This window comes from Sitodiplosis mosellana, unplaced genomic scaffold (assembly GCF_009176505.1).
Source record: "Sitodiplosis mosellana isolate CC-2019 unplaced genomic scaffold, AAFC_SMos_1.0 Smas_scaffold_6226, whole genome shotgun sequence".
NCBI classification, from domain to species: domain Eukaryota; kingdom Metazoa; phylum Arthropoda; class Insecta; order Diptera; family Cecidomyiidae; genus Sitodiplosis; species Sitodiplosis mosellana.
This window is the reverse complement of record NW_022601467.1, coordinates 11,725,249-11,751,283: the sequence shown is the minus strand read 5'-3', so window position 1 is coordinate 11,751,283 and position 26,035 is coordinate 11,725,249. Positions and strand designations below refer to the sequence as shown.

At 32.8% G+C, this 26,035-nt stretch overlaps 1 protein-coding gene across 28 annotated transcripts in view; it reads right to left on the bottom strand.

The window, feature by feature from the left end:
- Nucleotides 1-26,035, bottom strand: part of LOC129577978 (calcium-activated potassium channel slowpoke) — a 68,537-nt gene that overhangs the window by 11,321 nt on the left and 31,181 nt on the right. For 6 of the 28 annotated variants that reach the window (XM_055465933.1, XM_055465944.1, XM_055465952.1 and 3 more), the window contains exons 9-16: nt 18,379-18,489; nt 15,139-15,244; nt 12,289-12,441; nt 12,019-12,174; nt 8,630-8,742; nt 6,451-6,609; nt 6,260-6,336; nt 839-892 (exon numbers count right to left, since the gene is read on the bottom strand). In XM_055465933.1, coding sequence (XP_055321908.1) covers nt 839-892; nt 6,260-6,336; nt 6,451-6,609; nt 8,630-8,742; nt 12,019-12,174; nt 12,289-12,441; nt 15,139-15,244; nt 18,379-18,489 — 929 coding nt within the window. Of the gene's footprint in view, nt 1-838; nt 893-2,880; nt 2,956-5,406; nt 5,443-6,259; nt 6,337-6,450; nt 6,610-8,629; nt 8,743-11,202; nt 11,316-12,018; nt 12,175-12,288; nt 12,442-15,138; nt 15,245-17,723; nt 17,830-18,378; nt 18,490-26,035 lie in introns of all 28 variants that reach the window. The other 22 variants (XM_055465932.1, XM_055465949.1, XM_055465951.1 and 19 more) reach the window with 11 other exon arrangements.

Below are 26,035 nucleotides of genomic sequence, written 5' to 3'. Positions count from 1 at the left end.
CATAAACAAAGTGGTCGATATAATATGGTGTTTACTAATACGATAATCAACAAAATCACACAACGAATTACATTATCAACAGTATGTGTTTTTTCCAACAACCAAAAAAAATAACTTTTTGCTTTAGTTTCACTTGGATGTCAAAATAACAAATAAATAGAAGAAAATTGAGTGATTTTCCAAAATAAAATAAATACATATATATCAAGAGAAGAGAAGTTCAAGTATCCGAAAACAAATGGGTTCTCTTAAAATAATTGTTCATCATACAGAATAAGTAAACATCGAGACCCAACGAAAACATTATAACAGAAAATCGAACATAATGTCTAACCTGACAGAAGACAGAGACACAAAATACGAACTTTATACGAAGTGGAAAATACCAAGAAAAAAAAAGCAAAACAAAAACCAATTTCGTGATATTAGAAAGAAAAGAGTAGAAAATGAAAAACAGATCAAAAACAAAACGACTTCAACAGTTAATTCTTGCATAGAAAAACGGTTATTGCATCACGTTCGAAATTCATGAATCATAACCGATTCAAATTCAACCACGCGACGCTTATTTTCGTTTAATTAATCGGCTTACAGAACAAAAAAAAGTAGTTCAAGTCCGAGATACAAAAAAACAAACGAACGAATAATTTTTCTTTTTGTAAATTGCGAGAAAATAAATCAAAAGCCAAATTGAAAACGAACACAAGTGAGTGGAAAACCAACCAAAACGAACAAAACGGAAAATATTGAAATAAAACGAAAATGAAAACATTGAATTTTGGTTTCTTTGTTTTTTTTTTTTTTTTGATTTTGATTTTCATTTCAATGAGATACATACTTGCTCGTCCAACCATTTGTACGGCTCGGACGCCTTTCCTGAACGTGGCTGTCACTGTGGTGATCGAAAAAACAACAAAATGAGGTAATAAAAACGGAAACCATAAAACAAATGCAAATATGTTAATGTATGCGACATGGAGTACTGCAATTAGCTAGAGGTTTACAGAAAAAAGTTTTGGTTTTTGCTCATTTTCTTAATTTGACTTTTCCTCCTTTTTCATTTTTTTCTTCTTCTTCTTCTTCTACTTGTTCCACTTCTTCATCTCTTTTTCTTCTTCACTTTTTTTCTTCCATTCATATTTGCTTCAGTACCATTTCGATTATCTACGATAATAATAAAATGAGAGTATTCACACAATTTTCTTTTGCTTTTTACATTCCCAATTTTGGCAACTTAATAAACACCAGATTTAAATTCGGTTCTGTTTTGTTTGTTGTTGTTTTTTTCTTCAGCCTCTGTGGCTGTTGCTTCTTCTGGTTCATTTCAAATGATTGGCTTACCAAACTGGTTAACATTTATATATTCTCTCGTATACGGGCAGTAAAAATTGATTTAATTGGCACTTACTGACTACTGCAATACCCTGGGGAGGAGAGTTGTGCATTTTTGGCTTGAGTTCAATAGGGACTGGATTAAGATTAGACTACGGTGATCCTTATATATTTGTTTTTTTTCTGTTTTGGTGTGTATAGGCATAATGTAGCTCACAAAATGACCAACCGAAAAAAGGAGAAAAAAAAGAAAAAAAAAAGCCCAACAATCGTTTCGTTCGTATCAGATGCAATGGTTTTTGGCAAACTACATTCGGGATTTAGACTGAGCCATCGAGATAACACAAGCAATGAAAGAGTAAAGCCACAACAACACTTCCGTCGGATGGATATTTCTGTTGATGATGGTAAATATTTGTTTGTCTTGATTTTTTTTTAGATGCTGGCGTGAGATGCATAAACATGTAAGCCTGATCGGACCCATTGCAAACGAATTCGAATGTATCATCAGATGTTGCTTATCAGGGGGATATGATGACGGCGGAGGCGGGCGAGACATAGAGAGAAAATGCATTTAAAAAAAACGAGAGACTGGAGCAAAACACAGAGGAAGAGATGGAGACTCGCGCAGGGACCATAAAGAAAGCATTTCCGGGGAAAAGCACATTATCATGCGGCTTCTTGATGCATTCACCGCAAATATAGCAATTTCATCATTCGTGCACGCTGCTCTTCACAGTATAAAACATTCATATCGGAAACGAAACAACAGAGATATTTAGCAAAAGCGCCATCGATCCATTGGTCATAGTCGAGAATGTCGAATCTTATTTCAAAAAGCAAGAAGATTGATGGTTACAAATTAGACAAAACATAGACGACAACATTGAATTTCTTTTGGTGACAGGAGATAAAAAAAAACGGGGCAAAATGGATGTGCAACGAAGTAATGTGTATGTGTGGGTGTGTCTGTGATTTTTGATCGAATAACATTTGTGAAACGTTGACCATTTTTGATTTTATTTACAGCGATCGAGCTTTAACACATTTGCATCGTTCAAGCACCCATTTTCATATATGATGAGCTTTGGAATTGCTTTCAGGCGGCTGCTGATGATTGGTATTATTATTTGTAAATGGGTTTAGCGATATATTTTTATGTTATTCTCTTTATATTAGCGAACATATTCAGTGATGCCATACAATTCGGATTCAATATCGATTATACAATTGGTTTTAGTGATTTAGCGAAAATGACGAGCGATACAGTCAAAAGAAAATGATTAAATGAACATAGAAAAGCGCAGCTCGAGGTTTTAAATGCTTGATTAAAATGGCTTTAATTAGCTGGCACAGCACATGGACATTTTCATTGTCTAATTTTGCTTTTGTTTGATTTTACAACATCCAAAAGAACAATTAGAATGAGATTTTGTAAGAAAATGTATGTATTTGTTTTTTTTTTTATTTGGCGGCAATTGATTGCGGATTAGGATAAAAATAGACAAATAAGAGAGCTGTTTGAGTGAGAGAGATTTATATTCGTACCGTCGATGTATGTGTGACAAGCTGAATTCAGACCGTGTTTTACCATTCCAGTTTGCATCATAATCATGCCTACATCTGAAAGGGGCAAATCGTTTGTGCTATTTTAATTGTAATCAACACATCTAATTCTAAATTTGGTTTGTTTTAATATTTTCATTTGTGTACATTTTATTTTGTTGAGGATCAAACCAGAAAAAATAAAATAAAAAAAATGTCGTCTTTTGTTGGAAAAAATAAAATAAAACATCGAAAAAACACACACTTGAACCGATGAGCTCTTCGGTCATAAATCATCGTATTGGCGACTGTGTTTGTTATTTGTTTTGAATCACACTCACACCAAATTCGAGCTCCTATTGAGCGTTCGATTTTTCATGGCAATTGTTAAGTGAAATTTCAAAATGTTTTGAAATTTCTCCAAAGCGAAGCAACAAATTTGCTGACTAAAACTAAAAAAAAAATAATGAAAAAAAACATCTGATCTATCAAAACCAAGATTCACCGGCAAAATCAATCAAATCTCGATGTCGTTAGTATTTGTTGTGTTACATATGGCACCCAGGGTATTTCAGTAATTTAGACATGAAAATTTTTGTTGGCTACGATTGCCTTTGCATTAATATGGATTCGTAAAATTTCTTAAGTGTCTAATCTAAAAGTATATTCCAACATCGAACGAGTATGTGCGTCAATAAATTCCACTCTCTCTCTTCGACTGCAATCATCAAACTGATGCGAACTTCACCAACAAATTGAGGGTGTTTTTTTTTCATTTCTTCGTCATTCCTTAGTGTAGTTTCATTGTCATATATATTTATCCTTTGAGTGCGTAAATTGATTCAAACCTAACCGTTTCGTATGTCTGTAGGTGTAATAGTGTTTTGATTTTATTTTATACAAAAAATTAGAGATAAGATTTTATAAAAATAAGTAACAGAAGGAATAGTAATATCAACAACATTATGCAGTCTGAACGTAGGGTGATTCATTGATTTGTTTTTTTTTTGGTTATTGCTGAATTTTGATTCAGGTAGGTATTTTGTTGTTGTTTTTAATAATAAAGTTATCATTAAAGAAACATGCTCAATTAAAGCGGTTTTGTGCAGTTGTATATTTAAAGATAAATGAAACATAGTTTTGATCCATGATTCCGTTTCTATTCGATTAGCGTAAAGTGAAAGTTGAAAGAGATTTAATTGTTGTGTATGGTTCTATGATTGAAAACAAAATTTTGATTGATGTTTAGATTGTTGTGGATTTTTTTTTGTTATTGTTGTTGTTGTTGTCTGTGCTAATCTAATTTGTTCATATTTGTTTTAGTTCACAACCAAAGAGAGATAGACAGAGCGAGAGAAAGAGAAAGAATTTTGGTTTTCATGCAATCGAAATCGGCGCAAAAATCATGGTCATTTTTTTTTTGGTATGCGAATATGTGTGTGGGTGTGTGTGGATTATTTCCAGTGGCAAAACATCGGTCTCATTTCTACGGACACCGCATCCGATTTGCGCACTGGTGCAAAGGAAATTAATTGTTAAACTATGAATAGAGTTAAATATATAGTAAATGTATCTAAAGAATATTGATAAATTTGACGGAGGGTGAAGGGCGGACGGACGAGGAAGTCGGGTAATGGACAGAGCAACAGACAATAGACAGAATTGGGAGAAAAACGAAAGTTCGTTGAGATTGATGCTTAAGGCAAATTATTAAACCCAATGAAAATCAAAATCAATCCATTATTATGTATATTAAATCAATTGGAATTAGCACAATTTTTTTTTCTCTTATTTCTGGATCAATCATATCAAATCAAGCGTTAGACATATTTTATGTACATAGTTATATGCATGTTGTCAATAAGGATAATCGAAAACTCGACCGATTGATTCATGACATCACATGATATAAGGAAACCGAATTTTGTTAGAGGAACTTTCAAGCGAAATTTTTTTTTCGCATTGAAGTTAAAATGCAAACAGAATACAGTGAGAGATGTATCAGGAATATCAAATTAGAGCAGCCAATGAAACCAACCAAAATATAAAGAAAAACAATGAAACTGAAGTATAGATACATTGATTTCGGATTGCAATTAGAAGAAAAGATGAGATATATTTACGGTTAGCAAATATCTCAGAAAACAGATGTGAAAAAGAAAATAGAACTAAAACAGGGACACGGAAGTATGGCTGAGGTGAATTGACAAGAAATTTTGTTGTTGTTGTTGTTTTTTTTTCCTTTGGTGGCAAGAATCATATATCAGTCGATTATTTATATTAACATATGGAACAATCTACACAAATAGAGATAGATGTAAGTATGTATAATGTATATATTTAAATATGGGGGCAAGGATGGGGCAGATTATTGTAAAATAAACTTTTATATAAAAAATAACGAAACTTTCATAGATAATTTGATTGATTTGAAAAATAAAATAAATGCATCAATTGAAATGTAAGATATGAGAGAGAGAGAGAGAGAGATAGAGAGAGAGATTGGGATATTCAGTTTAATTTGTTTACCTAAATCACCGAATTTATTCCTGGGTTGAGCAGTCACTGTATTGATTTTTGTATAGGTTTTTTTTGTTTGTTTAGTTTTTTTTTAAATTTTTTTTTAATCATTTTGGAATTTTTTTTTTGGGTGTTTAAATTGTAGTGTGATTGAAGGTGACACACCCCAAAAGAAAAACATTTGATAAATATTAGAAGAATATTGTTGTTGATATTATTAAAAATATGTATCTAACTCTTTTGGTTGGTCTAAAAATCCTTATGCTTAAGCTTATTAAAGTCTATATATTATTAGATTATTATGAATAAAATGGGTTTGTTCAAGAATGTGTGTTCTTATTTTTTTTGGCTTTAAAAGTGAATATTTCATAAATGGCACGTATTTTCGTTTTGAATGTGTTTCATCAAAACGGAAACACTTCCATTCGAATTTATCTTGACTTAATATTTTTCTTCCTTTATTCTCAAAAACATAACATTTTCATATAGAGATAGATATAGATATATTTAGAAAAATATCAAAAATTGGGGGAAAAAAGTGAATTCAAGAAATAAAATTCATTCTTTTTCGTTGTTTATTTTATTATTGTTATCAGTCAGACCCGTTCCAATGTGTACAATAAAGTTGAACAATTTTCCGATTGTCACACGTACAATTGTTCTTTATATCCTTAATGGAATACCTTGAATTCACTTTTTTTTTGATGTCCCCGTTTTTTTTATGACCAAAGTTTATGATTGGATCGATTCTGCTGTTACACGAACCAAAAGTTCCAATGATAAACTCATTTCAAACCAAATAATAGAAACCAAAAAGAAGAACGAATAATTGTCGATGGAATTATTTTGGGATAGTACTTACAATTTTTACATTTACACTTTTTGATTAACGTTTCGTCTTTTATGTCATCGTGGCAGGCTTTACAGTAAAACCAAGCGCTGGCCATGGAAGAGACAAGAAAAAGAAACAATAAAATATATTTCCATCGATTTTCTCATGGTATGTATGTATGGTACAAAGGTTTTTTTTTCATAAATGGATGCGATATTTACCGTTTGACTTCATCGGCACTTTGAGCTATGAAAAATCCTTGTGTGTTCGCTTGTATCTTAGCACCACGTGGGTTTATGGAAATTTTACTATCGGCACCTTCTTCCGTTGCTTTAATCTCAATCGCCAACAGAAGCAGCTTTAATTTCGTAAAGCATAATCTATTCGTAGATGAACAACATTTGCACAAAGATTAGAATACATCAAATTTATTTGACTGAATTGAACAAACAGCAAAATGTTCAACTTAAAACCGAAAGAAAAATAACGATAAATCAACAAATGAATCAATATTATCTGGCGGAAACGGTTTTAAAGCAAATGAATTGTATGTATGTATCGTACTATATAAGTAAGCAATAAAAATAAAGTTCGATTTCAAGGTAAACGAAAGTGAAAAGAGGCGAAAAAACTGAAACAGAGTGAACGAAATGAATGGAAAAAAAGAAAAACATACACAATGGTGTACAAGAAAACGAAACCAGAATCTAAATGAAACGAGATCACTGAGTGTGTGTGTGTGTGTGAGAGAGAGAGAGAGAGAGAGAGAGAGAGAGTGTATGTGTGAACTGTAATTGATGAGTGGGTCAATGTCGTGACTTTGTTTACCGATTACAGTTTCAACGAATTGATTTGTTGCATTTTATAGAAATATTAAGCGAATTGAATACAAAATAATGGTTGTTTCTTCCGGTTGGAATTTTTTTTTCAATTCAAAGGGTGGATATAGGAAGGAAAGTATGTGAAAACAAACTGTCAAGTTTAAATCTATGAGATATGTCATGTATACAGTGAAAATAGCGATTACAAAGCTCATCGATTTGTGTTTAGAAGTAATACATTTGACTCTGTTAGTTTTTCAGGCTAAAATTTGCTTTTTTTCTGTTTGGGTATTTTGCCAATTTGTTTGGATTTATATCCATTGTTCAAATTTAAGAGATAGAAAGAGAGAAAAAAAATATTGTTAACATAATGAATGTGTTTTGTTGTTTTTTTTTTGTTTTGTTCGTTTTGTTCAAATTGCAATTTACATGCTTTGTATAATGATAAAATTTGAGGCCAATTCCGCTCTATGAATAATCCACATTCGAAAATCACACGAAACATATCATGCAAATTCGATTTGCAATTCAAAAATACATAATTCAACAAAGCCAATTAGAGTATATATAATTTTGCAATAATGGTTTAGGCTGTGTGTGTGTGTGTGTGGGACAAATGTTATTATTTAGTTGTTTTCAAAATTGCGGTTTTTCAACAGATGCGTGTCTTCTAAATGAATATGTTCAATTATCAGAAGTATGCATAAGCCATCACAATTATGTACATCAAATACACAGAGCGATGCCGGTTTAGGTTATTTATTTTTCAGTTTGAATATGTTTCGAATTATTTCAAAGCAACGAAATTTAATACGGTTAATTGGAATGTAATACAAAGCATACATCATAGATGGCATACAAACTGTATGATTTTGCAGCATGTGAAATGAATTTGGTTTTTTTTCTCGATTGAAAATGGGCGGTTTAGCCTTTTTTCATTTTCTGTATCTGATTTTCTGTAAACAAAGCAAGTCTATATGCAAAGAACACAACTGATCAATAAAAGCATTTTTAGTAACAAAAAAGCTCAAGCTTTGGTTTGACGGCATTCAAAAGCTTTCTATCATTTCTATATATGTTTTAATCTCGTCGAATAGGTTAAATTAAAACAAAAACTTTCTTCAAAATTGAACAGAGATAGAGATCCCAAAAATGGAATTAACAAAAATGAATTCGATCGATAAAAATGTGTTGAATCGTCTTAGTTCGAAAATAAAGGCATTATTTGATGAAAGAGGATGTATTTTGAAAATAAACGTAATTTATTTCGGAAATTCAAAGGAAATCAATGTAGATGCTTGCGTTATTGGCAACGTGATTACAAAGTCAAGATCAAAAAAAAAATGAATCGATTGGATCGAAAAGACTAAAAATGGTTAAATGTCAAAATGTTCAATTCGTGTTTTGGCTGGGTTATTTATTCGTTTGTTTCTTTTATATCTCAATTTGATGTAGTTTCGTTAGGGGGGGGGGGGAATGAGAGAGACAGATAGAGACAAAAAAAAAACAACGGAAAAATCAAATCAAAGAAAATACTAGTACAGTTAGTGTGTTTGTGTGTGTGACTAAAGGTTCTTACTCGCTGGCTTGCGGGAAAGTCATGCCAGTAAATGAAGGTGATAAGGTTTCAGTGTACATCTCACATCCTGTACCCTGTAGATAATCGTTTTGCCATGCCTGCGTATCTGGCGACTGTAAAATAATAACCAAATACCAAACAATGTTTTTGTTTAGGCCCGATTATTCTGTTGGTGGTGGTAGTGGTGGTTTTGTATGTTTTGGTGGTTTTTTTTTCTGTTGATATGATTTAATTTTGGTTATCGCCCCTATCCAATTGTCATTTACTCAACAACAAAACTAAAAACCAATGACAGACGCGTCATGCGAATATCCGTTATTCGCATCAAAATCCAAAACCCCTTTTCAATATGATTAATTGCAAAAGAATCATGATTTCAAACGTTCATTCTCATTAAAGTATCGCTAGAAAAACAAAATCAAACAGAACACAGAATCGTAGTGGAATTAACAGTTCAAATGGAATGAATGTGTTAGTGTGTGAACAAGGCTTATTCACAAACGAACAGAAGAAAAAAAAAACGTTCATCCAAATGGTGGTCCTCACGTTGCCTTTGTTGGTTGCCTTACATAAAAGCTGACAAAACTGATTGGAAAAAAACGCGTTAGAAAAAAATACAAAATGAAAACGATTCGATTGCTGATTGAAATCACTGACGATCCATTGCAGGTTCAAAAACAAACAAACCAAAAAAAAACATGAAAACCTATTTTCATTTTCTCCTCCTCATTTATGCACACTTACAAAGCAAAACATAAACACTGCGGCAGCAAAGTAAACAGATAATCAACGGTAGTATATTTGCGATTAATTTTCTCATCATTTCATCTTGAGACGAATGTTATCCACATTTGTATCATCTTTTTTTTTATTTATGTTCATTCTCTCATTTTCCATTCATCGCTCAAAGAAAATTAATCACGCAAATATTTGATTCGGTGAGATTGATTCTCATTTCAATATATATGCATCATCCAGGAAATTCGAACAAAATATTTGTGTGGTTCGATATTAAAATGCACAACATCAAACACAACAATGAAACGATAGAGAAAAAAAAAACAAGTGTGAGAGAGTGAGAGAGAGTAAAAACATCAAATATTAAGCTACGACATATGGATTTTTTATTTTGGAATGTGCCAGCCAAATTCCAGTTGTTTGCTCTGTTGATGAATCGCTATCGATCAAGGCTGGCACACACGCACAACATTATGCCCATTTGATAATATTAGTATTGATTTCAAGAGTTATCAAACAGAAAATTTGTGAATGGCGGCGCTACTGGTTTCAAACATTAGCAAATCCATTATGGTGCTGCATTTCGGGTAATGGAATTGCCATTTGCCTGCGACTCAAGCTCCATTAAGACTCAAAACCACAAATACACACACGTACACATTTAAAAGCAAATAGGTTGGCTACGGAAGCTCTTCCATTGTCTATATACGTGGTGAAATGAATGATTTGTGATTATACTGGCGCAAAACATACACAATCACTCGTCTACATTCTTCTACATTATTCAGTTTCAATTTTTTCTGTGTGATTCAGAGCAAAAGAGAGGAAGAAAGAGAGCGCTCGCGTGCGAGAGAGATAGAGAGACAGAGAGACAGAGAGTATGAGACAGAAACCAAACACTTTGATGACAATTAAATCGTTAATGAGAAATTAAAACAAAGCCAGATTTACACCACGCAATTAATCATTTTATAAGTTGACCACTGGGAAATCACATTGTGGAAAGTGCATTCAACCGTTTTTTGCATTGATGTTTTCCCCATTCGCTTATTAATACTTGTTTTTTTTTTGTGTTTTGCTTTACAAATACAACAATGAACAACGATTTTAACATCAAAAACGCACACACAATATATTTGCAGATTTCATAAAAAATTATGTTGAAATAGCAGCGGATCCCTTAAGAGTTATGACAACAACGAATTAACGAAAGAAATAAAAAACGTATGAGAAAAAATAATGTATGCTCACATTCGAATACTTGTGCACGGACAACATTCAACTCGACTACGTGTTTTCTAGAGATTCGAGAGAGTTAAGCTCAGTGTGCAAAGATAGAAGAGACAGAGAGAAAGAGCGAGAGAGCGAGAGATAGATTGTGTAGTTTTAGTACTTTAGCATGAGTATTCGATGCGAGCACACAAGAAATGTACAATATGAAGATGATTTGCATTGAATCAAGACGGATAATAGAATCAATGTGGGGCAAATGGATTGTCGGATGTTTCAAATCGGATTCCCACCGTGCGTATTAAATGCGCGCTCATTCGTTCAGCCACTTTCCCTCCCCCCTCCCCTTCCGAGTGGCCCGCATCTCATCTAATTATATTATTCGCTTGAGCTCAACACAATTCAATTGATACATCGTCTAACTGCGTGAATGTTTCTTGTCTGTTACTTTCGAAATTCAATTCGATAATTGTATTGTTTGTTCGATAGGTATATGTATAGAGTATTGGTTTTTTATTTTTTTTATTTTAATGTGGTTTCGTATATGCTGATTCATCCGCAAATGAAAATAACAATGCGTGGAAATTTCACTTGTGGAAACTTACTCAGTGGCTTGCGCGAATGGCATGCCAATAAAGGACGGACTTAATGTTTCCGTATACATTTCCATGCCGGAGCCGCGCAGATATTCATTTGTCCATATTTGCATGTCCGGTGACTAAATATTAATTAATACAATAGTTTTCAATTGTTTTTTTCTTCCTTTTTTTGTGTGTTTTGTTTCGAATAACAATTTGACAGAATTGTCAGTTGCTCAAAATTGGTAACGGGGTTCAGACCCCCCCTACCCGCATTGAAATTAGTTATTCTCGATGCTGCTTCCCATGCGATTGAAAACAGTATCCTATCGTTGAAATTACATCATTTTCTGGGCCATTGCACAAGGATACTTACATACAAAGTGTCGCGCAAACAAATGATTCGGATTTTAGGCCATGTGTTTTCTTATACATATCATTTGGTTTGACACAATTTCGTCAGGCCATGACTTCCATGAAATATTGTCTTTGTATTGAACCATGTGCATTGGACCACAATCATTTCGACAGAAACCAAAATAAAAAATCTCTAATTCTAAACACTGATTCCAATCATACGGTGTAATTCAATTCAACTATAGAATATAGAAAACTGCATTACCAAAAAAGACTCATGTTTTGTTTTATACAAACATTTTCACGTTCGCACTTATTCTCTCACTTAAAATTAAATTCCATCAATATATTCTTTGCCTTATGTCAAATTAGAAAATTAGTTCTTTTTTCTTTCGACAAATTGTATCCTAGGGTATTAGTTCAAAAGTGTGTGTGTGTGTGTGTGTGTGTAAGTGCATAAATTGTATGGGAATAGAGCATACTAACCGTTTTGAATGATCTCATCGCAAAGAGGTTAGCCATCATGGTTGAAAAACCAGGCGCTAGGCAACTTTGTGCAATGAAGCCCAATTTCAGTTCAGCCAAACATATCACATCGTCTCCTTGCTTCCAATCCCACGATGGGATATTGAGTAAATAAGCCTGCACGCGGACGGATGGAAGAAAAGAGAATATTCCATTCAGTTTCACTTAATAAGTGTGTCATTCGAATTGATTTTCGAAAAAGGTTTTTGGCATTCGCTGGACGATAAATACCTTATTATGATATTGCATCAGTTGAATGATAACTCGAATGTCATCGCTGTAATTTTTTATCGAAATAACTCGCATAATATTGGCAGCATCCTCGGCGTCCGGATCTTGACAGTATTTATTGGCTAAAACTAAACAGGCATCAGCTTCGTGTACCTAAATAATAATTCAGAGATGAAAACAATATGCGATCAATTATCGGTGCATCACAATGGCCACGGCTACAGCTGAAATAAACAATTGCTTCGAATGTTGTTGAGCGTATCCTTTTTCTCGCTCTATTTATCGCTTTTTTTCATCTCTTTTTTCTGGCAAGTTCATTCATTACATGTTCCATTCCATCCATGGATGAATGGGTGAGTCACGCCGAGAAAAAGGAAACCTTCAACAACGTCAATGTTAAAAGCTATAGTTATGTGTATTGCATTTGAGAGAGATTTCAAGAAAAAAAAGTATATGTTTCGATTGATTTCATGTTTCAGATGAGTTATTTGTTTTTTTTTTTTTTGTTATTCATTTTCTTCATTTCTTCCAGTAGAGTGGGTTTTAAAATTGTCAAAACAAAAATTATAGAATAAAAATGAAATGTGTTTAACATGTGTTAAGAAGAAGAAGTAGAAGCTAAAAGCACTAGTTGTTCAAAGTGGAATGCATGTGAAATGTTGAATTAATTTCATCGTCATCGCATTTCCATTTCTCAACTGGAAATGAATCGTTTCGTTCGAATTCATTTCACATGCATCCGTTTTGCTGAGAATTTTCACGCAAGCACATTCCCCACATCGAATTTAAAATAATGTGTTTCAAAGCACTACGACTATTCAAGCATTCTAAAGTGAGGTCAACGTGCACATTTTGTGTTCATTCGCTCTGGATATATACAGTTGTGAACATCGATTCTAACAATTTGGCTAAATAATTTTGTTTTGGACCTAAAAATTGATATTGCAGCATCTATATGTACAATTGTTTGCTTCGTTCAAAATATGGTTATAAAGAGGTTTTTTTTTTGCTGAACGGCATATGGATTTGGTTTTTACTAAGAAAAAGGGACCAATACAACATCAAATACGATTTTCGTTCGAATGAGTGAGAAGTAATTTAGTCGAAAATTTGCCGCCATTTTGAATTCATTTACGGAATATTGGTCTCTTTTCGCAATTTCGAAAGAAAATGATAAACGAAATGAAAAACAATTTTGAGCTATTCCGACGCAAAGAAAATTGCGATTGCTATCAAGTAAGCAGAATGAAGAGGGTATAGAAAATCGTTAATGAATAAATTATAGGACCTATATTGAGATTCAGAAGGTGGAAAGGACTCATTACTCTGACGGCCGACTTACCAAACTTGATGCTTATTTTTTGCGCAGGTATGAAATTACACCTATTTTCCTATGACTAGACTCTCATCAGAAGGGTTGAAGGAGTATAATATATAAAATGATAAAATTGGATTTTCAGACGTCGTGCGATTTTCAAACAGAGTCACAATATAAATCGTGCTTGAAATGGTGTATGGCTCTATGCCATAAACATTTTAGAAGAGAGAAAGAGGATGGTTAAGGACTGAAACAGGATCGTCTGGCAAAACTGGTCGCTAAAATGGAGACGTTAGAAAAAAAATCTAATTTTGCACAGTTATTAATTAAACTTGCATAAATGTTGGCCATGATTTTCGGTTGAAGAGCCGAATGCCTCGGCTGAATGAATCGGATTTAAAAAAAATCTTCTCAAAAATGCAAAATAAGTGTTTACAGTGTTTTCGTAATTAATAGTTATAAGTGGTATGTTTTGATTGTTGTTGTAGTTGCCGTTTTGTTACTTTGTTTTCATTTATACGTTTTTTTTTTGTTTTTTAAACACAAAACAAGTGGTGAATGCAGTTATACAACTATCCGCAGATTAGCTGTTCTACCTTTGGTTTTTTTTTTCATTTGGTTCATTGATACCACAAAATGGCCATAAGCACAAACTAAATTATACACACAAACGCGCACAACGAACCAAAACCAACAAAAATTTGAGTATGAAAACCCAAACGGTAATTCAACTGAGAACAAATGAAAAATACACTTACACACAAAACCAAAAAATCAATCGAAATGAAATAAACAATATGGGAAAATACGGAAAACATCGTCAAACTAATTCTGAGCGTTCATCTTAAACGGGACTTCAATGCATTTTCCCATTTGCAGCATCCAGAGGCACGCTATTGAGCTTTTGAGCGCAAGTCAAATAACACTTTTTTCTTCGAAAAGCAATTGCGGTCTCATCATTCAGGATGCTGTCGAATGGGTATACAGAATAAAGTTCAATTTGAAAATTGGCTCAAAATTAATGATACTACTAGGTTTACTTTCCATTGATTTTTTTTTTTAAATTTAAAATCACACACACACAGACATTGATAATCTAATTTGGTCAAAAGTTCAAATCAAGACAAACGAAAAATGAAAACTAAGGAAATAAACCCAAAATTAAAAGATTAAAAGTTACAAACGATTTAAAAAGATAGAAATTAAAAAAAACAACAACAACGAAAACGGTATTTGGGTGCCACAACATTTGCAGGTTTTTTTTCGTATTGAAAATCTCTTGAAAATTTATTCAAGTTGTAAACAAAAACTGGAATACGTATGGTAAATAATACACGAAATCGCCTAGCATTAGTTTTTTTTTATTCAAAGTTCCCTTTCTTTTACTGTATTTTTTATTTCTTTTTTTTGGTTATTTGTGTGTTTAGTACATATTCTTTTGGATTAAAAACAAAAATTGGAAAATATATGTTTGGTTAGCTTTATTGGTTTTGTACAAATAATAGCACCATCTTATGCAAAAATGGCTTTACCTTAACGCGTTGCAGATCGATGGGATTCATAATAGTTCCTTGGAAGAATTCCACCGTTGTAAAATGACGTTTAAATAGCCCTTCTAATTCCAAGTCAGGTGGTTTTCTGATTTATTTTTTGAATTTGTTTGTATCGAATGCATTTTTTGTGTGTTTGGATTTTTGTTTATGTTTCGGAACATTTGTCGTTTTATTTGGTTTGATTCGATCGATTTGCAATTTTTCGCAAGAGAAAACAACGGTTTCGGTATCGAGTGAATTGGTTGGTTGAAAATATCGAAGGATGGAGAGGAATTCATATTTGCATTTTTTTTTTTTTTTTCATTGTTTCGAATTGAGTCGATGCAGAGCAGAGCAGTTGAGTGTGTGTATAAATATTTGTGTGTTTTTTTTCCAAAAAAAGAAGATGAAAAAAAAGAAGAAAACAAGTGCGAAAAATTGAATAAAATATTAAATAATGTGAATTCGGTTAGTTGTTATTGTTGTAATGCTGTAAATCGATTACGACAGTTAAGTTAGATTTGATAAATTAAATGTTGGGGAGATTTTAAGTGAAAATGGAGGATTTGTTTGGGAGCTTATTTGCTAAAAATTTTGTTACTGCAAAATTTAATTTCAATTTTCCTTTTTTTCTTTCTTTATTCAATTTTCAAAACAGAATTAAAGAATCAAATCGCTGCAAATAAATCCATTCCAAGAAGTGTGCGGTTTTGATGATTCAGACAGCTGGTGTTAGTTTAGATAGAAAAATGGTGTCAGTAATTGTTTGTTGTTTTTGGAGGGAAGAGGATTGGAGATTGCAATTTTAATGAACCAAAATGAAAATGCATCCATAAACCCTTCAAAAAATCAAAGATGGTGAAAAAGAAATTGGTGCGCTGAAGTCAAATGACGAATTGAAATCGGAAATTATTGTTTTTGTCGCCAATTTTGCGGTATAATATAACAAAATGCTGCAATCTAAGCAATAAAAGAAAATCCTTGCATCATCTTCTATCATGCATTCCAACGAATATTTTGATTATAAAATGAAAAAAAAATCCTTAAAATTCCTTTAACTTTTGACTGAAATCAGTTTGGACAGATTCAATTGAAATTTACAAGATGAAACAACCAAAAAACAAAATATGTTCTTTCGTTCAGAAAAAAAAAAATATATATATCCATTATATACACGTATGAGTGGTTGTAAACACAAGGCGACGTTGCCCACATTCCGCAACTGAAGATCGTCAAGAGAGATATAAATTATTCAATATTATTAACTAAAAAAGCAGTATAAATCAAATGATCGCCATATTTTTGTTTTCTATTAATTATAATATTGCCAAAGTATAAAAAAAAACTAAATGATATCTGTCTTAAATACGACACTACGATGTATCATTTAAATGGAAAAAAAGAGAAACATTTGAGTTTCGTTTCGGCTAATAAATCGAAATTTCGAATATGAGTAAATGGATATAAATAACAACGAAAGAAATCAAATGATATACAAATATGTATATATAGATAATTGTTCTACCCAAAACTAAACGGATCAAATGTCAACGGAACTATATTGTGGAAATTCTGAAATAATTGCTTTTGTTTTTTTTGTTTACATTGTTATTCGCATATTTGTTGCATATAAATAGCATAATTGGAATTAGGACAGTTCCGACGGTAACGACTTCGATTAACAATGGCTATTATTGAAATTCCTTGCGGTGAGACTCGATGCGTCGCACTGACGCAAATTGCGCGCACATCACATTGCTGTGCAAGCGATCGTTGCATGTCTGAGCATTGTAGCAAAGCCGGCCGAAAAGAAGAGAAAAAAAACACAAATAACGCGTACATTTTCAGTATTTCCCTAATATATCGTTGCGATTCATAACATACGAGTAGAGATCGAGACATGTGGAAAACTAAATCAGAACAATGAAATAAACAGCGAGAGAGATAGAGAGAAAGAAACAGACAGACAGCGTTCGTGAGCAATCAATTCGTCGAGACAAACAGAATTTGTGCTCAATGCGATGAATATAAATATTGACATACAGAGCCACTTATTGTGATTTTGCTATTCGTTTGGTTTTTTTCTGTTTGATTTGTCAAACGATTAAAATGAAAAATGAATGGATCGATTTATTTTTTTTTTGTCAAGAAAAAGAACAAACAAAAACTGAAACGAAAACCGAAAGAAAAAGAAAACGGTGAAAAATGCAATGAGAAAACACAATAAGTCATCTAAGTAGTTGAAATGGAGTTTGAATTCCAACGCAGTAAATAAAAGAGTATGAGTGAATGAAAAGAAAAAAATAGTTGAAATTATTGTGATTTAAGTAATAAAATTGAAATAGAAAATTTGGTTTGGTCTTGTCTTGTCTAGTGTTTTTCTTTTGTTGTTCTTGTTGTTCGATTGGTTTTTTTTTCTGTTTTCTATTTGTTTGCTTCGTTCAAATCAATAACTGAAGATTTTATGTTGTGTGTTGAGCGAATATGTGTTTTTTTTTGGTTTCGTTTTTGTTTTTGATTGAATCAATTTTTTGATTTGCTTGAGAGATACGATTGGTTTTTGTGTTGCTTTTGGATTTAAATACCTTGACTCGTTCCAAATCGACTGCATTCATCATTGTTCCCTGAAAAAACTCCACCGTCGTGTAATGACGCTTCAATAGTCCTTCTAGTTCCAGATCAGGCTCCTTGCTACAATTGCGAGTCGCAGTTTCATTTTACGGTGTCAGTTTTTATAGAATTGTTTGTTTTTTTTTTTGGTTTTTTTAATTCGAATTCGATGATATTTGGATTTTTAGTTTCGATGATAATGTTTTTGCGATCGAAAAAAAAAGAATACACAGCAGCGTCGAATCGTTTGGTAACACAAGAATTGCATTTTGTGTTGATTTATGTGAAGGGATTCATTTGTTTTGATTCATTTTGTTGAAAAATCATATATTTTGAGATATCAACACTTGAGACATATTGAACAATATCTACTAGCCTATTGCAGGATGTTTTTATTTTTCGGGGAGGAGGGGACAGTGGACAATGGGATTGTGTGCTAATGGTTAATCACCGTATTGTCGTTAAAAATGAGCTTTTATTTCTATCTTTTCATTTTATTTCGTGCATCTCCAAAACTTGCTCCGAGCATATGACAGACAAAAAAGCCCAATCCCAACGGACAAATGACGGTGTGTCTATTCTTTATCATGTTTTTTTTGTCGGAAAAAGGCATTTCATAGAGAATCTTACCGATGTAAAAATACAACTTCAACGTCAACATCTTCACGATCCTCGTGCAAAAAATCCTTTAGAAAATGTGACACCGACTCGTAGGTTATGTGACCGCATACGACAATATGTCTAAACGGTTGGTTATTCCGATATTGCATGTGCGCAATGGTTGAATTGAGTGGGTGTGTTATTCATTTCCAAGTGTGGAACACACATTGGAAAACATAAAAACGGCAACGCAGAGATGATGGAGGGAAGAAGAAAAATGTTTATTAGAATTTCGAAATGGAAATATTTCAAAAGGTTCACTTAAAATAATATGCTCAAAAATGCATGAAATTCTCCCGAAAAATGAAGCATAACACAAACTAGCTCGTTGGCATTGTTCATTCGCACATAGACGATGCCATCTCGTGTACGAGCATTTTAATGAAATTAATATCCGTTACTTCGGAATGCTCTAGCTATGGAGAATTTCATGCATTTCATTGTTCGCTGCTTTTCGTTTTTTTTTTTTTTTGATTTTATATTGAAATTTATATGCGGCATGACAAAATCAAACATTATAGATTTGTTTATCTGGTTAATTGAATAATAGCGACTACTTGAGTTTCTTTGATATTTGAATTGTTTGGTGTATGTGTGTAGTGTTTTTTTTTTAAATTTTCGTGTGAATGTGTGGATGTGTTTGTAAATTGATGTTGTTCGGTTATTAAAAATAAAATTGATTAAAAAAAAAGAAGTCGAAACGGAAAAAAATGGTGTTGAAAAAAAAGTCGGTTTTGTTTAAATCGTTAGTTTTGACAAATTGTTAAATTGATTTTCGATAGTGGATAAGGTGGAGTGTTTTAGTGTTTGAGAGTGGTGTGTTAATTTGGCTTTTTCATTTTTGGAGAAAAAATGGAAAATGATCATTTAAATGTTTTTTTGTTTTGGTTAATTATCGTTTTTTCAGTTCTTTTTTTTTAATGAAACTAATTGAAAAACAGAAAGAAAAAACTTTCAAAAATGCATACAATATCATTCGCTGTAATTGAGAAAAAAAACACTAGTTTTTGTTGTTCAAGTTTATTATAATACATCTATTTGTTGAAATATGATTTAATAAGTGAATGTGACAGGCATACACAAAACTTCTAATGCAATACTGAATAAATTGTGATTTACGGTATATGAGTTATATCAGTCTAACAAGCCTAAATAGAATAACTACAATATCAAATCGAACAAGAACGAGTTGGATAAACGAAAACTAAAGCTAGAGATTATTACAAAAAAAAAAATGTGTACGAAAATTGCCGACATTTCTTTTGTGGGCAAGACCGTTTTCCAATTGAAATGTTTTAGTGGAATCTGGTTGTTTTTTTTTTCAATTTTCGTCATGTGTTCGAGAAATGCGAGGCAATTCCTTGTTCACTTTTTTTCTTTTTGATTTTGGGTGTTCTAGAAATGTTCTGACTATTGAAATAAGAGAAAAGTCAAAGCGTGCGTTCCTAGGTGCTGCTGCTGCGGCGGCTACTGTTAATTCAATTCTTGTTACTGTAGCCTTTTGATTGCATTTTATGAAGCGTTTCAAGCCTTTTTTTGACAAGAAAAATATTCACAATTTCTCATCACTGCTTTTGTGTTTTGTCAAAACTCCTACCAAAATAAAAAAATTTCATCGTATTTTTTTTGCATTCATTTGGCTTGGATTCTGTGTTGAAATCCATTTTAAATGTTTATTCCAATTGAAAAAATTCAGATCGAATGTATGTGAATAAAATTTCTTTCATGTTCGTGTTTATTGCTAAAATAAGGACATTTTGTGGAATTCGTTGTTAAAACAAATGCTTGAAAAGTAAAGGTTTTTTTATGAGGTTTTTGTTGTTGTTGTTGTTTTTTTTAAAGAAACGAAACAGGAACAGAATCATAAATGTATTTTTAAAATGGACGAGTTAAATAGAATAATATTGGAGAGACAACTCACTATAAAATTGTGGAATTCATCAATACTCTTTTATTTTTTTATTTTTTCTTTTATTATCATCATTTCAATTTAATTTCGTTTTTATTTTCACATCATTCACACAATTTTTTTTCAATACTTTCTCTCTCTTTCTCACTTTTGGATAATATCACCTGTAAAATTCCAACCATATGAAATATTCACGTCAGACTTCTATCTCGGAATGTTCGAAATTGTTCGTTGTGTGTGTGTGTTGTGTGTACGTGTTTTGATTTTAGTTGAAATTTAATTTGAAGAAAAAAAAAGTTTTTTTCCTTCATTAGTATGAAGTGATTTGATGAAATGGTTTAGTAGGTGTGGAATTGTATTTAAAATTAAGTAGTTGTCATTCGTTTGATCCGAAATTAGATTCCGTTAATAATCGCTGGGAATGTATTTTTAAAAAATGGGGGCCGATGATGATCATGTGAATAAGCTGAGTATGATGTTAAAATTGGATAAATAGATACTTTGTACAAATTAACGTTTGTTAACTGAAACGAAAAATAAAACCACCGAACTGAACCACGAAAATGAATCGATCCCATTGGATTGAAATGGAGGTAAATGGTGGAGATTTGCGGTGAAAATGCAACGAATGGTTGTCTTGTCGCTTCAAATTGGTCCAAATTAAAAACGTTTAAACATTTGGTGTTCAGTTATTTAAGCAAATGATGAGAAAAAGCCCAGCGAATATCGTTCGTCTGTTTACATTTGGCTTAAATTGTTTTTTGATGGATTTTGGCTTTGGTTAGCACCAAATTTAGTTTTTATAATTGAAAACAATTTTTTATTTTGGTTTTTGCACTAAAATATTTGCACTAAATGGTGGGATTGTGGTGATAGCAGTCAACTACGATTAAATGCCTTGCCACGCATTAGCTATTCAAAATGAATATTAGATATATAAACTATAGTTCCTTACTCTCATCTAACGGTAACGATTTATGGTATGATTTCTCAACTCTCTAGATATACATATATATAGTATGTACTTGGACTGTATGTCGTTTGTGTGGTAGTTAGTAAAATAAAAACAATCTACATGACTTGTTGCATATATAATATGTATATATATACACACAGAACGAACTAAATACGAAACAATTTGTTTGGTGGGAAATTCTTGGGATGCATCGTATGACGGCTGCCTGCACCTCAAACATTCCAACATATTTATCAATTTCTTACTAATTTCTCCGAATATAGATTTAAAACACACTTCAAATAGACAAATACACTACTTGAACTTCTGTAAATTGAAAATTTGCTGTGTCCCTACAATTTTAGATTTCGCTTAAGATCATTTACATTCGTTTTGTCAACAAGAATTCATTCAAAAATATAGTCATTTCTGTGTCCACAAGTCCCGCACTCGAAACTGTTTCATTTTTATTTCAATACGTATTTTGTTTTTTTGTTCATTTCAATAAATATCGAAGCGTCTGTAATAATCTATGTATCAAGACTCGTTCTTGATACATGTTTCCGTACATATGATTTCACCCAAAAGTCCTTCATATCATTGCTTCAAATGTATTATCTCTGCGCATTGATATCTCCGTTGCCATTTTCCCGACACAATTTCATCTACTAATTAATTGGTATACATAGACAGATGTAATTTAGTTGTCAGTGCAGTAAAAAATATATATATATATATAAAACTCATTGAAAAATGAAGAGACAAAATAAATAAATACGAGAGATAGAGACAGAGATAGATATAAAAACCAAAATAACTTTGAGCGTTAATAAATATAGAAGGAGATGTTACAATATACAATGCAAATCAAATGGAATTAACTCATACTGAAAGAATAGTTGAAGTTTGGTTACATTTCAAAGAAATTGCAAAGTTTGTTTTTTTCTTTCTTCAAATTCCTGCAATTCACAAACATTCTTAATAGAATTGAGAAGTAATTTAAAATTGACATGTTGTTAGACGCGACGAAAAGAGCTCAAGTTTCGAAGCAATCAACCGTCTGAAGTGGTGACAACTTATTCAGTCTGAAAAATGTAAGAAATTCGGTGGAACTATTTTCTGTTCTCACGCTTTGTTTGGCACAATGAGAAACCATTCAAGTTCTTTTTCCATTTTTTTTTTCAACGATAAACTACGCCGAAGAAACGAGAAAGACGAAAGAAAAAAAACAAATAGTTGCCAATCCCTCGTTAGACGTTAAGGTGACTTCGAAATTATACGGCAATTTAATGAACGGCTGCCATTCCATTTTCTCATTTCGATTCGATAGGTTTTACGTTGTCTGCGTGTGCGTAAGCAGAGCGCTCGTCGCTAAAAATAAAACTTAATTAGGAAAATGAACGTTTTGGTGCCACACCGAGCGAAAATAAATGGAGAGAACGAGCGAGAGAATGAGAAAGAGAGAGAGGAGATGACTTCGACGAATTCCCACGTTCATGCTGTCGACGAAGCGCAAAGCCGATAATAGCAAAATCAATAAACGGATAAGTGGATGATAAATAGATGAAATATAATCGTACATGGGTAGAAATTAGTATTTCTTTATCTGTTGCCCGTTTCATTAAGGCGCAGAATGTTTGCGAGAAACGAGCCTTTTTCCCGTGTTTACTGCCGGTTTTCGGGGCGTGCGTTTTCAATGTCTAATACGTGTTCCTTATTAATACTGTCGAAACGGAAACATCTCTCTGCTCTTTTGTTGTATCATCGCCCACAATCGTTCTTCCATACCCGGCCGTTACAACGCAACGCAAGCGTGCGGGTGCTCAAACGTTCCAAAATTACAGCAAACTAGAAGTTTAATCAAATTTCAGTATTTATAATTAATTTGAAGAGCTGAATCCGAAGGAAAATTTAGCAAATGTCGACGATGATGACATTTTACAACATTTGACAGACGTGACAAGCTCAATATGACAACAACATCCGAATGTTGCTTCGGAAACCTGCTCCATACAATCGTCCACTTCATTGACTGACTCAACTGAATTTCAGTGGCTTGAAATGAATTCAAACGTCGTGCGTTATGCGTTTCAGAAAAAACAAAACAAATTTAACTCCATGTTTGTGTACCAAATTCAGAAATAATTTACTAAAATAACCAATTGATTGTGATGAAAACATCATATTTAAATGTTATTCAACAAGTTTGAGCTTCATATCCTGTTGTTACGCTTCTTCAAATCGGTGATAAGCTAAGTATTTCATTGTGAACGTAAAAAATACGTTTGTAGACATCGGTGTGTTTTTTCCCCCGATCGGTAGTTGAACACATACTCCTTCGGGTGCGAGAAACGCGACCGAAACCCAAATGTAGATACCATGTTTACTCACACAATGTAGCGACACACATCGTTTCGATTTATGAAAATCATTCAGCCATTCCAAATTGAATGTGTGCATCTATTTTAATCCAAAAAAAAAACTGATGCCACCCAATCCAATTCGGAATAGTTCGCAACTGCGAAATGTGTTCAAATTGATTTTTCGCCATCGTCATTTTATCAAAATTGCAAACATTTGCATGCACATTTTTGAAATCGGTCGCAAACTCTCGGCAGTTGCTTGTTCGCGCTGTATGCACCAGCGCCTATGGCAATAGTTTGTGAAATGTTCGTTGACTCAAACTATTGGCTAAAATTGGTAGTGTTACAACAATCCAATATAAGCAAGAAGAACCAAATCAAAGAGGACTCAATCGAAAATTTACTAAAGCGCGTAATTAGTAATTTCCCCAAACATCAAATCAGGTCAATCAGTGTATGTGTGTGTGAGAGAGATGGAGATAGGAACACACTGTTCGGTCGTTTCGTTGGATATTTGGTCGGTTTCATTGTATTTGTTCTCGTTCGTCGTTGCTTCTGTATGCGCGCGTGAGCCGATGACGACAGCACGATGATAGCGATGCGCATTTCACAAATGAATTTCTTTGTTTGATTAGGCGTATACAAAAATGATGCAAATTGTTTAGGTGGTACACATGAGAAGGATATATGCAAACATGAATAAATATGGCACAGGTTAAATAAGCACAATGAAGAGAGGGAGAGAGAGAGAGAGACAAAGAGAGACGTACAAATGATGACGATTAAACAATAAGAACATCGCTGTTATGCTACAAAAATTTTAAGTGCAAACGAAAGAGGTTAGTTTTTTTTAAACCCAAAATGTTAAGGTATATGTATATAATTGTTGGCACGAAAAAAAAATGTGTATGGGGGGGGGGCTACTTAGAATTAGTCAGATGCACGTGTCAATCAAGGGTTAAGGGGCTGGGAAATAAAATAAGGCCTACAAATGAGGGAGGATTTCAATGGGTGGTTTATGGTTAATGTTTTCGATATGTTTCCTTTTATTTTCATGTTAGCTTTCTTTCGGGCATTTGAATGGCGAATGACGACGCACACGATTCATCGTCGGATATATATATGTCTATCAAGTTGAAAATCGTTTCTCAATTATATTTCGAATATACTACACAAATAATCACTTTGCAGTAGCAGTTGGATAATGGACATACAAGTATAAATATATAGAGACAGAGATGGTTTTTATGCTTAAATGCTGTAGTCTCAGAGCAAAAAAAAGAGATTCATCGAGCAAAACAACCAAATACAGAGAAGAGATAGATAAAAATGTATTTAAATTGATGTCAGACGGAAATGTGTACATGTCTGACATTGTTTCCACATTACATGGGAAACAAGTAAGTAGAAATACGGTAGATGTATTCAAGTAATTGAGATGAAATTAAAAATGAAAATCAAAACGGAACAAAGAAAAGTAAATACAAAAAGCGTGCAATCACAATATCCGAAATAGTCTTTATTTTGTTCGAATGTCGGAGAAGTTTTAATTGATCTTAATTGAAAAAATGAAACGGAAAAATGGCAAAAAATTCCTTCCGGCTCACTGTACCGATATTAAATACAAATTACATTCATCAGCGTTCAATGAACACATCAACTCATTTCAAGCGGTTTCAATGTTTTCCACAAAAATGATTGGTTCCATTTGTGGTATTTTCGATCTAATTACAAGAAGTTCGATGCCAGCGCTACGAAATTAATTGAATTTAGAATGATGAACTTTGGGTTTTGGGTACGAGAATCAATTTGAATTTGAAATTAAGGGAGCGCTATTGTTTTCGCATTAAATGTGAATCTGGCATCGAACCCTTAGTATTTATTACTTTGAAATGATTTTACGCGTTGTGTAAATAAATCATCGAATTGAACTCTAACATTAATCAATACCGTGTGATTTTGAGCTTATCTGACTCTTAATGGGTTTTCACAAGCTAATTATGTTCGCTCTGTTTATTTTTTGTTTGTTTTGTTTCGGTTGATGTTTTTCAATTTTTCATGGTTTGCTTGTTTTTTTTTTTTACTGGCTGCCAAAAATCAATCTTAATTCATTTGCAATTAGGATCAACATTTAAATGTGTATAGACTTTCTTTTTTTATTAGAGGCTGCTAGATTATTGAGTATCGTGTTTTAAAGGTTTTACAGTATACACAGTATAGTTTTGAAATGAGAACTGTCAGACTAAACAAACACATTGACATCAAGATACACAATATACGTCAAATAAATTCATAGACAATTTTGTCGCCTTCTGAACGAGAGCCTGCGATTCATTACATGCCGTCCCCTCCTGAGAGAGAGAGAGAGAGAGAGAGAGAGAGAGAGAGAGAGAGAGAGAG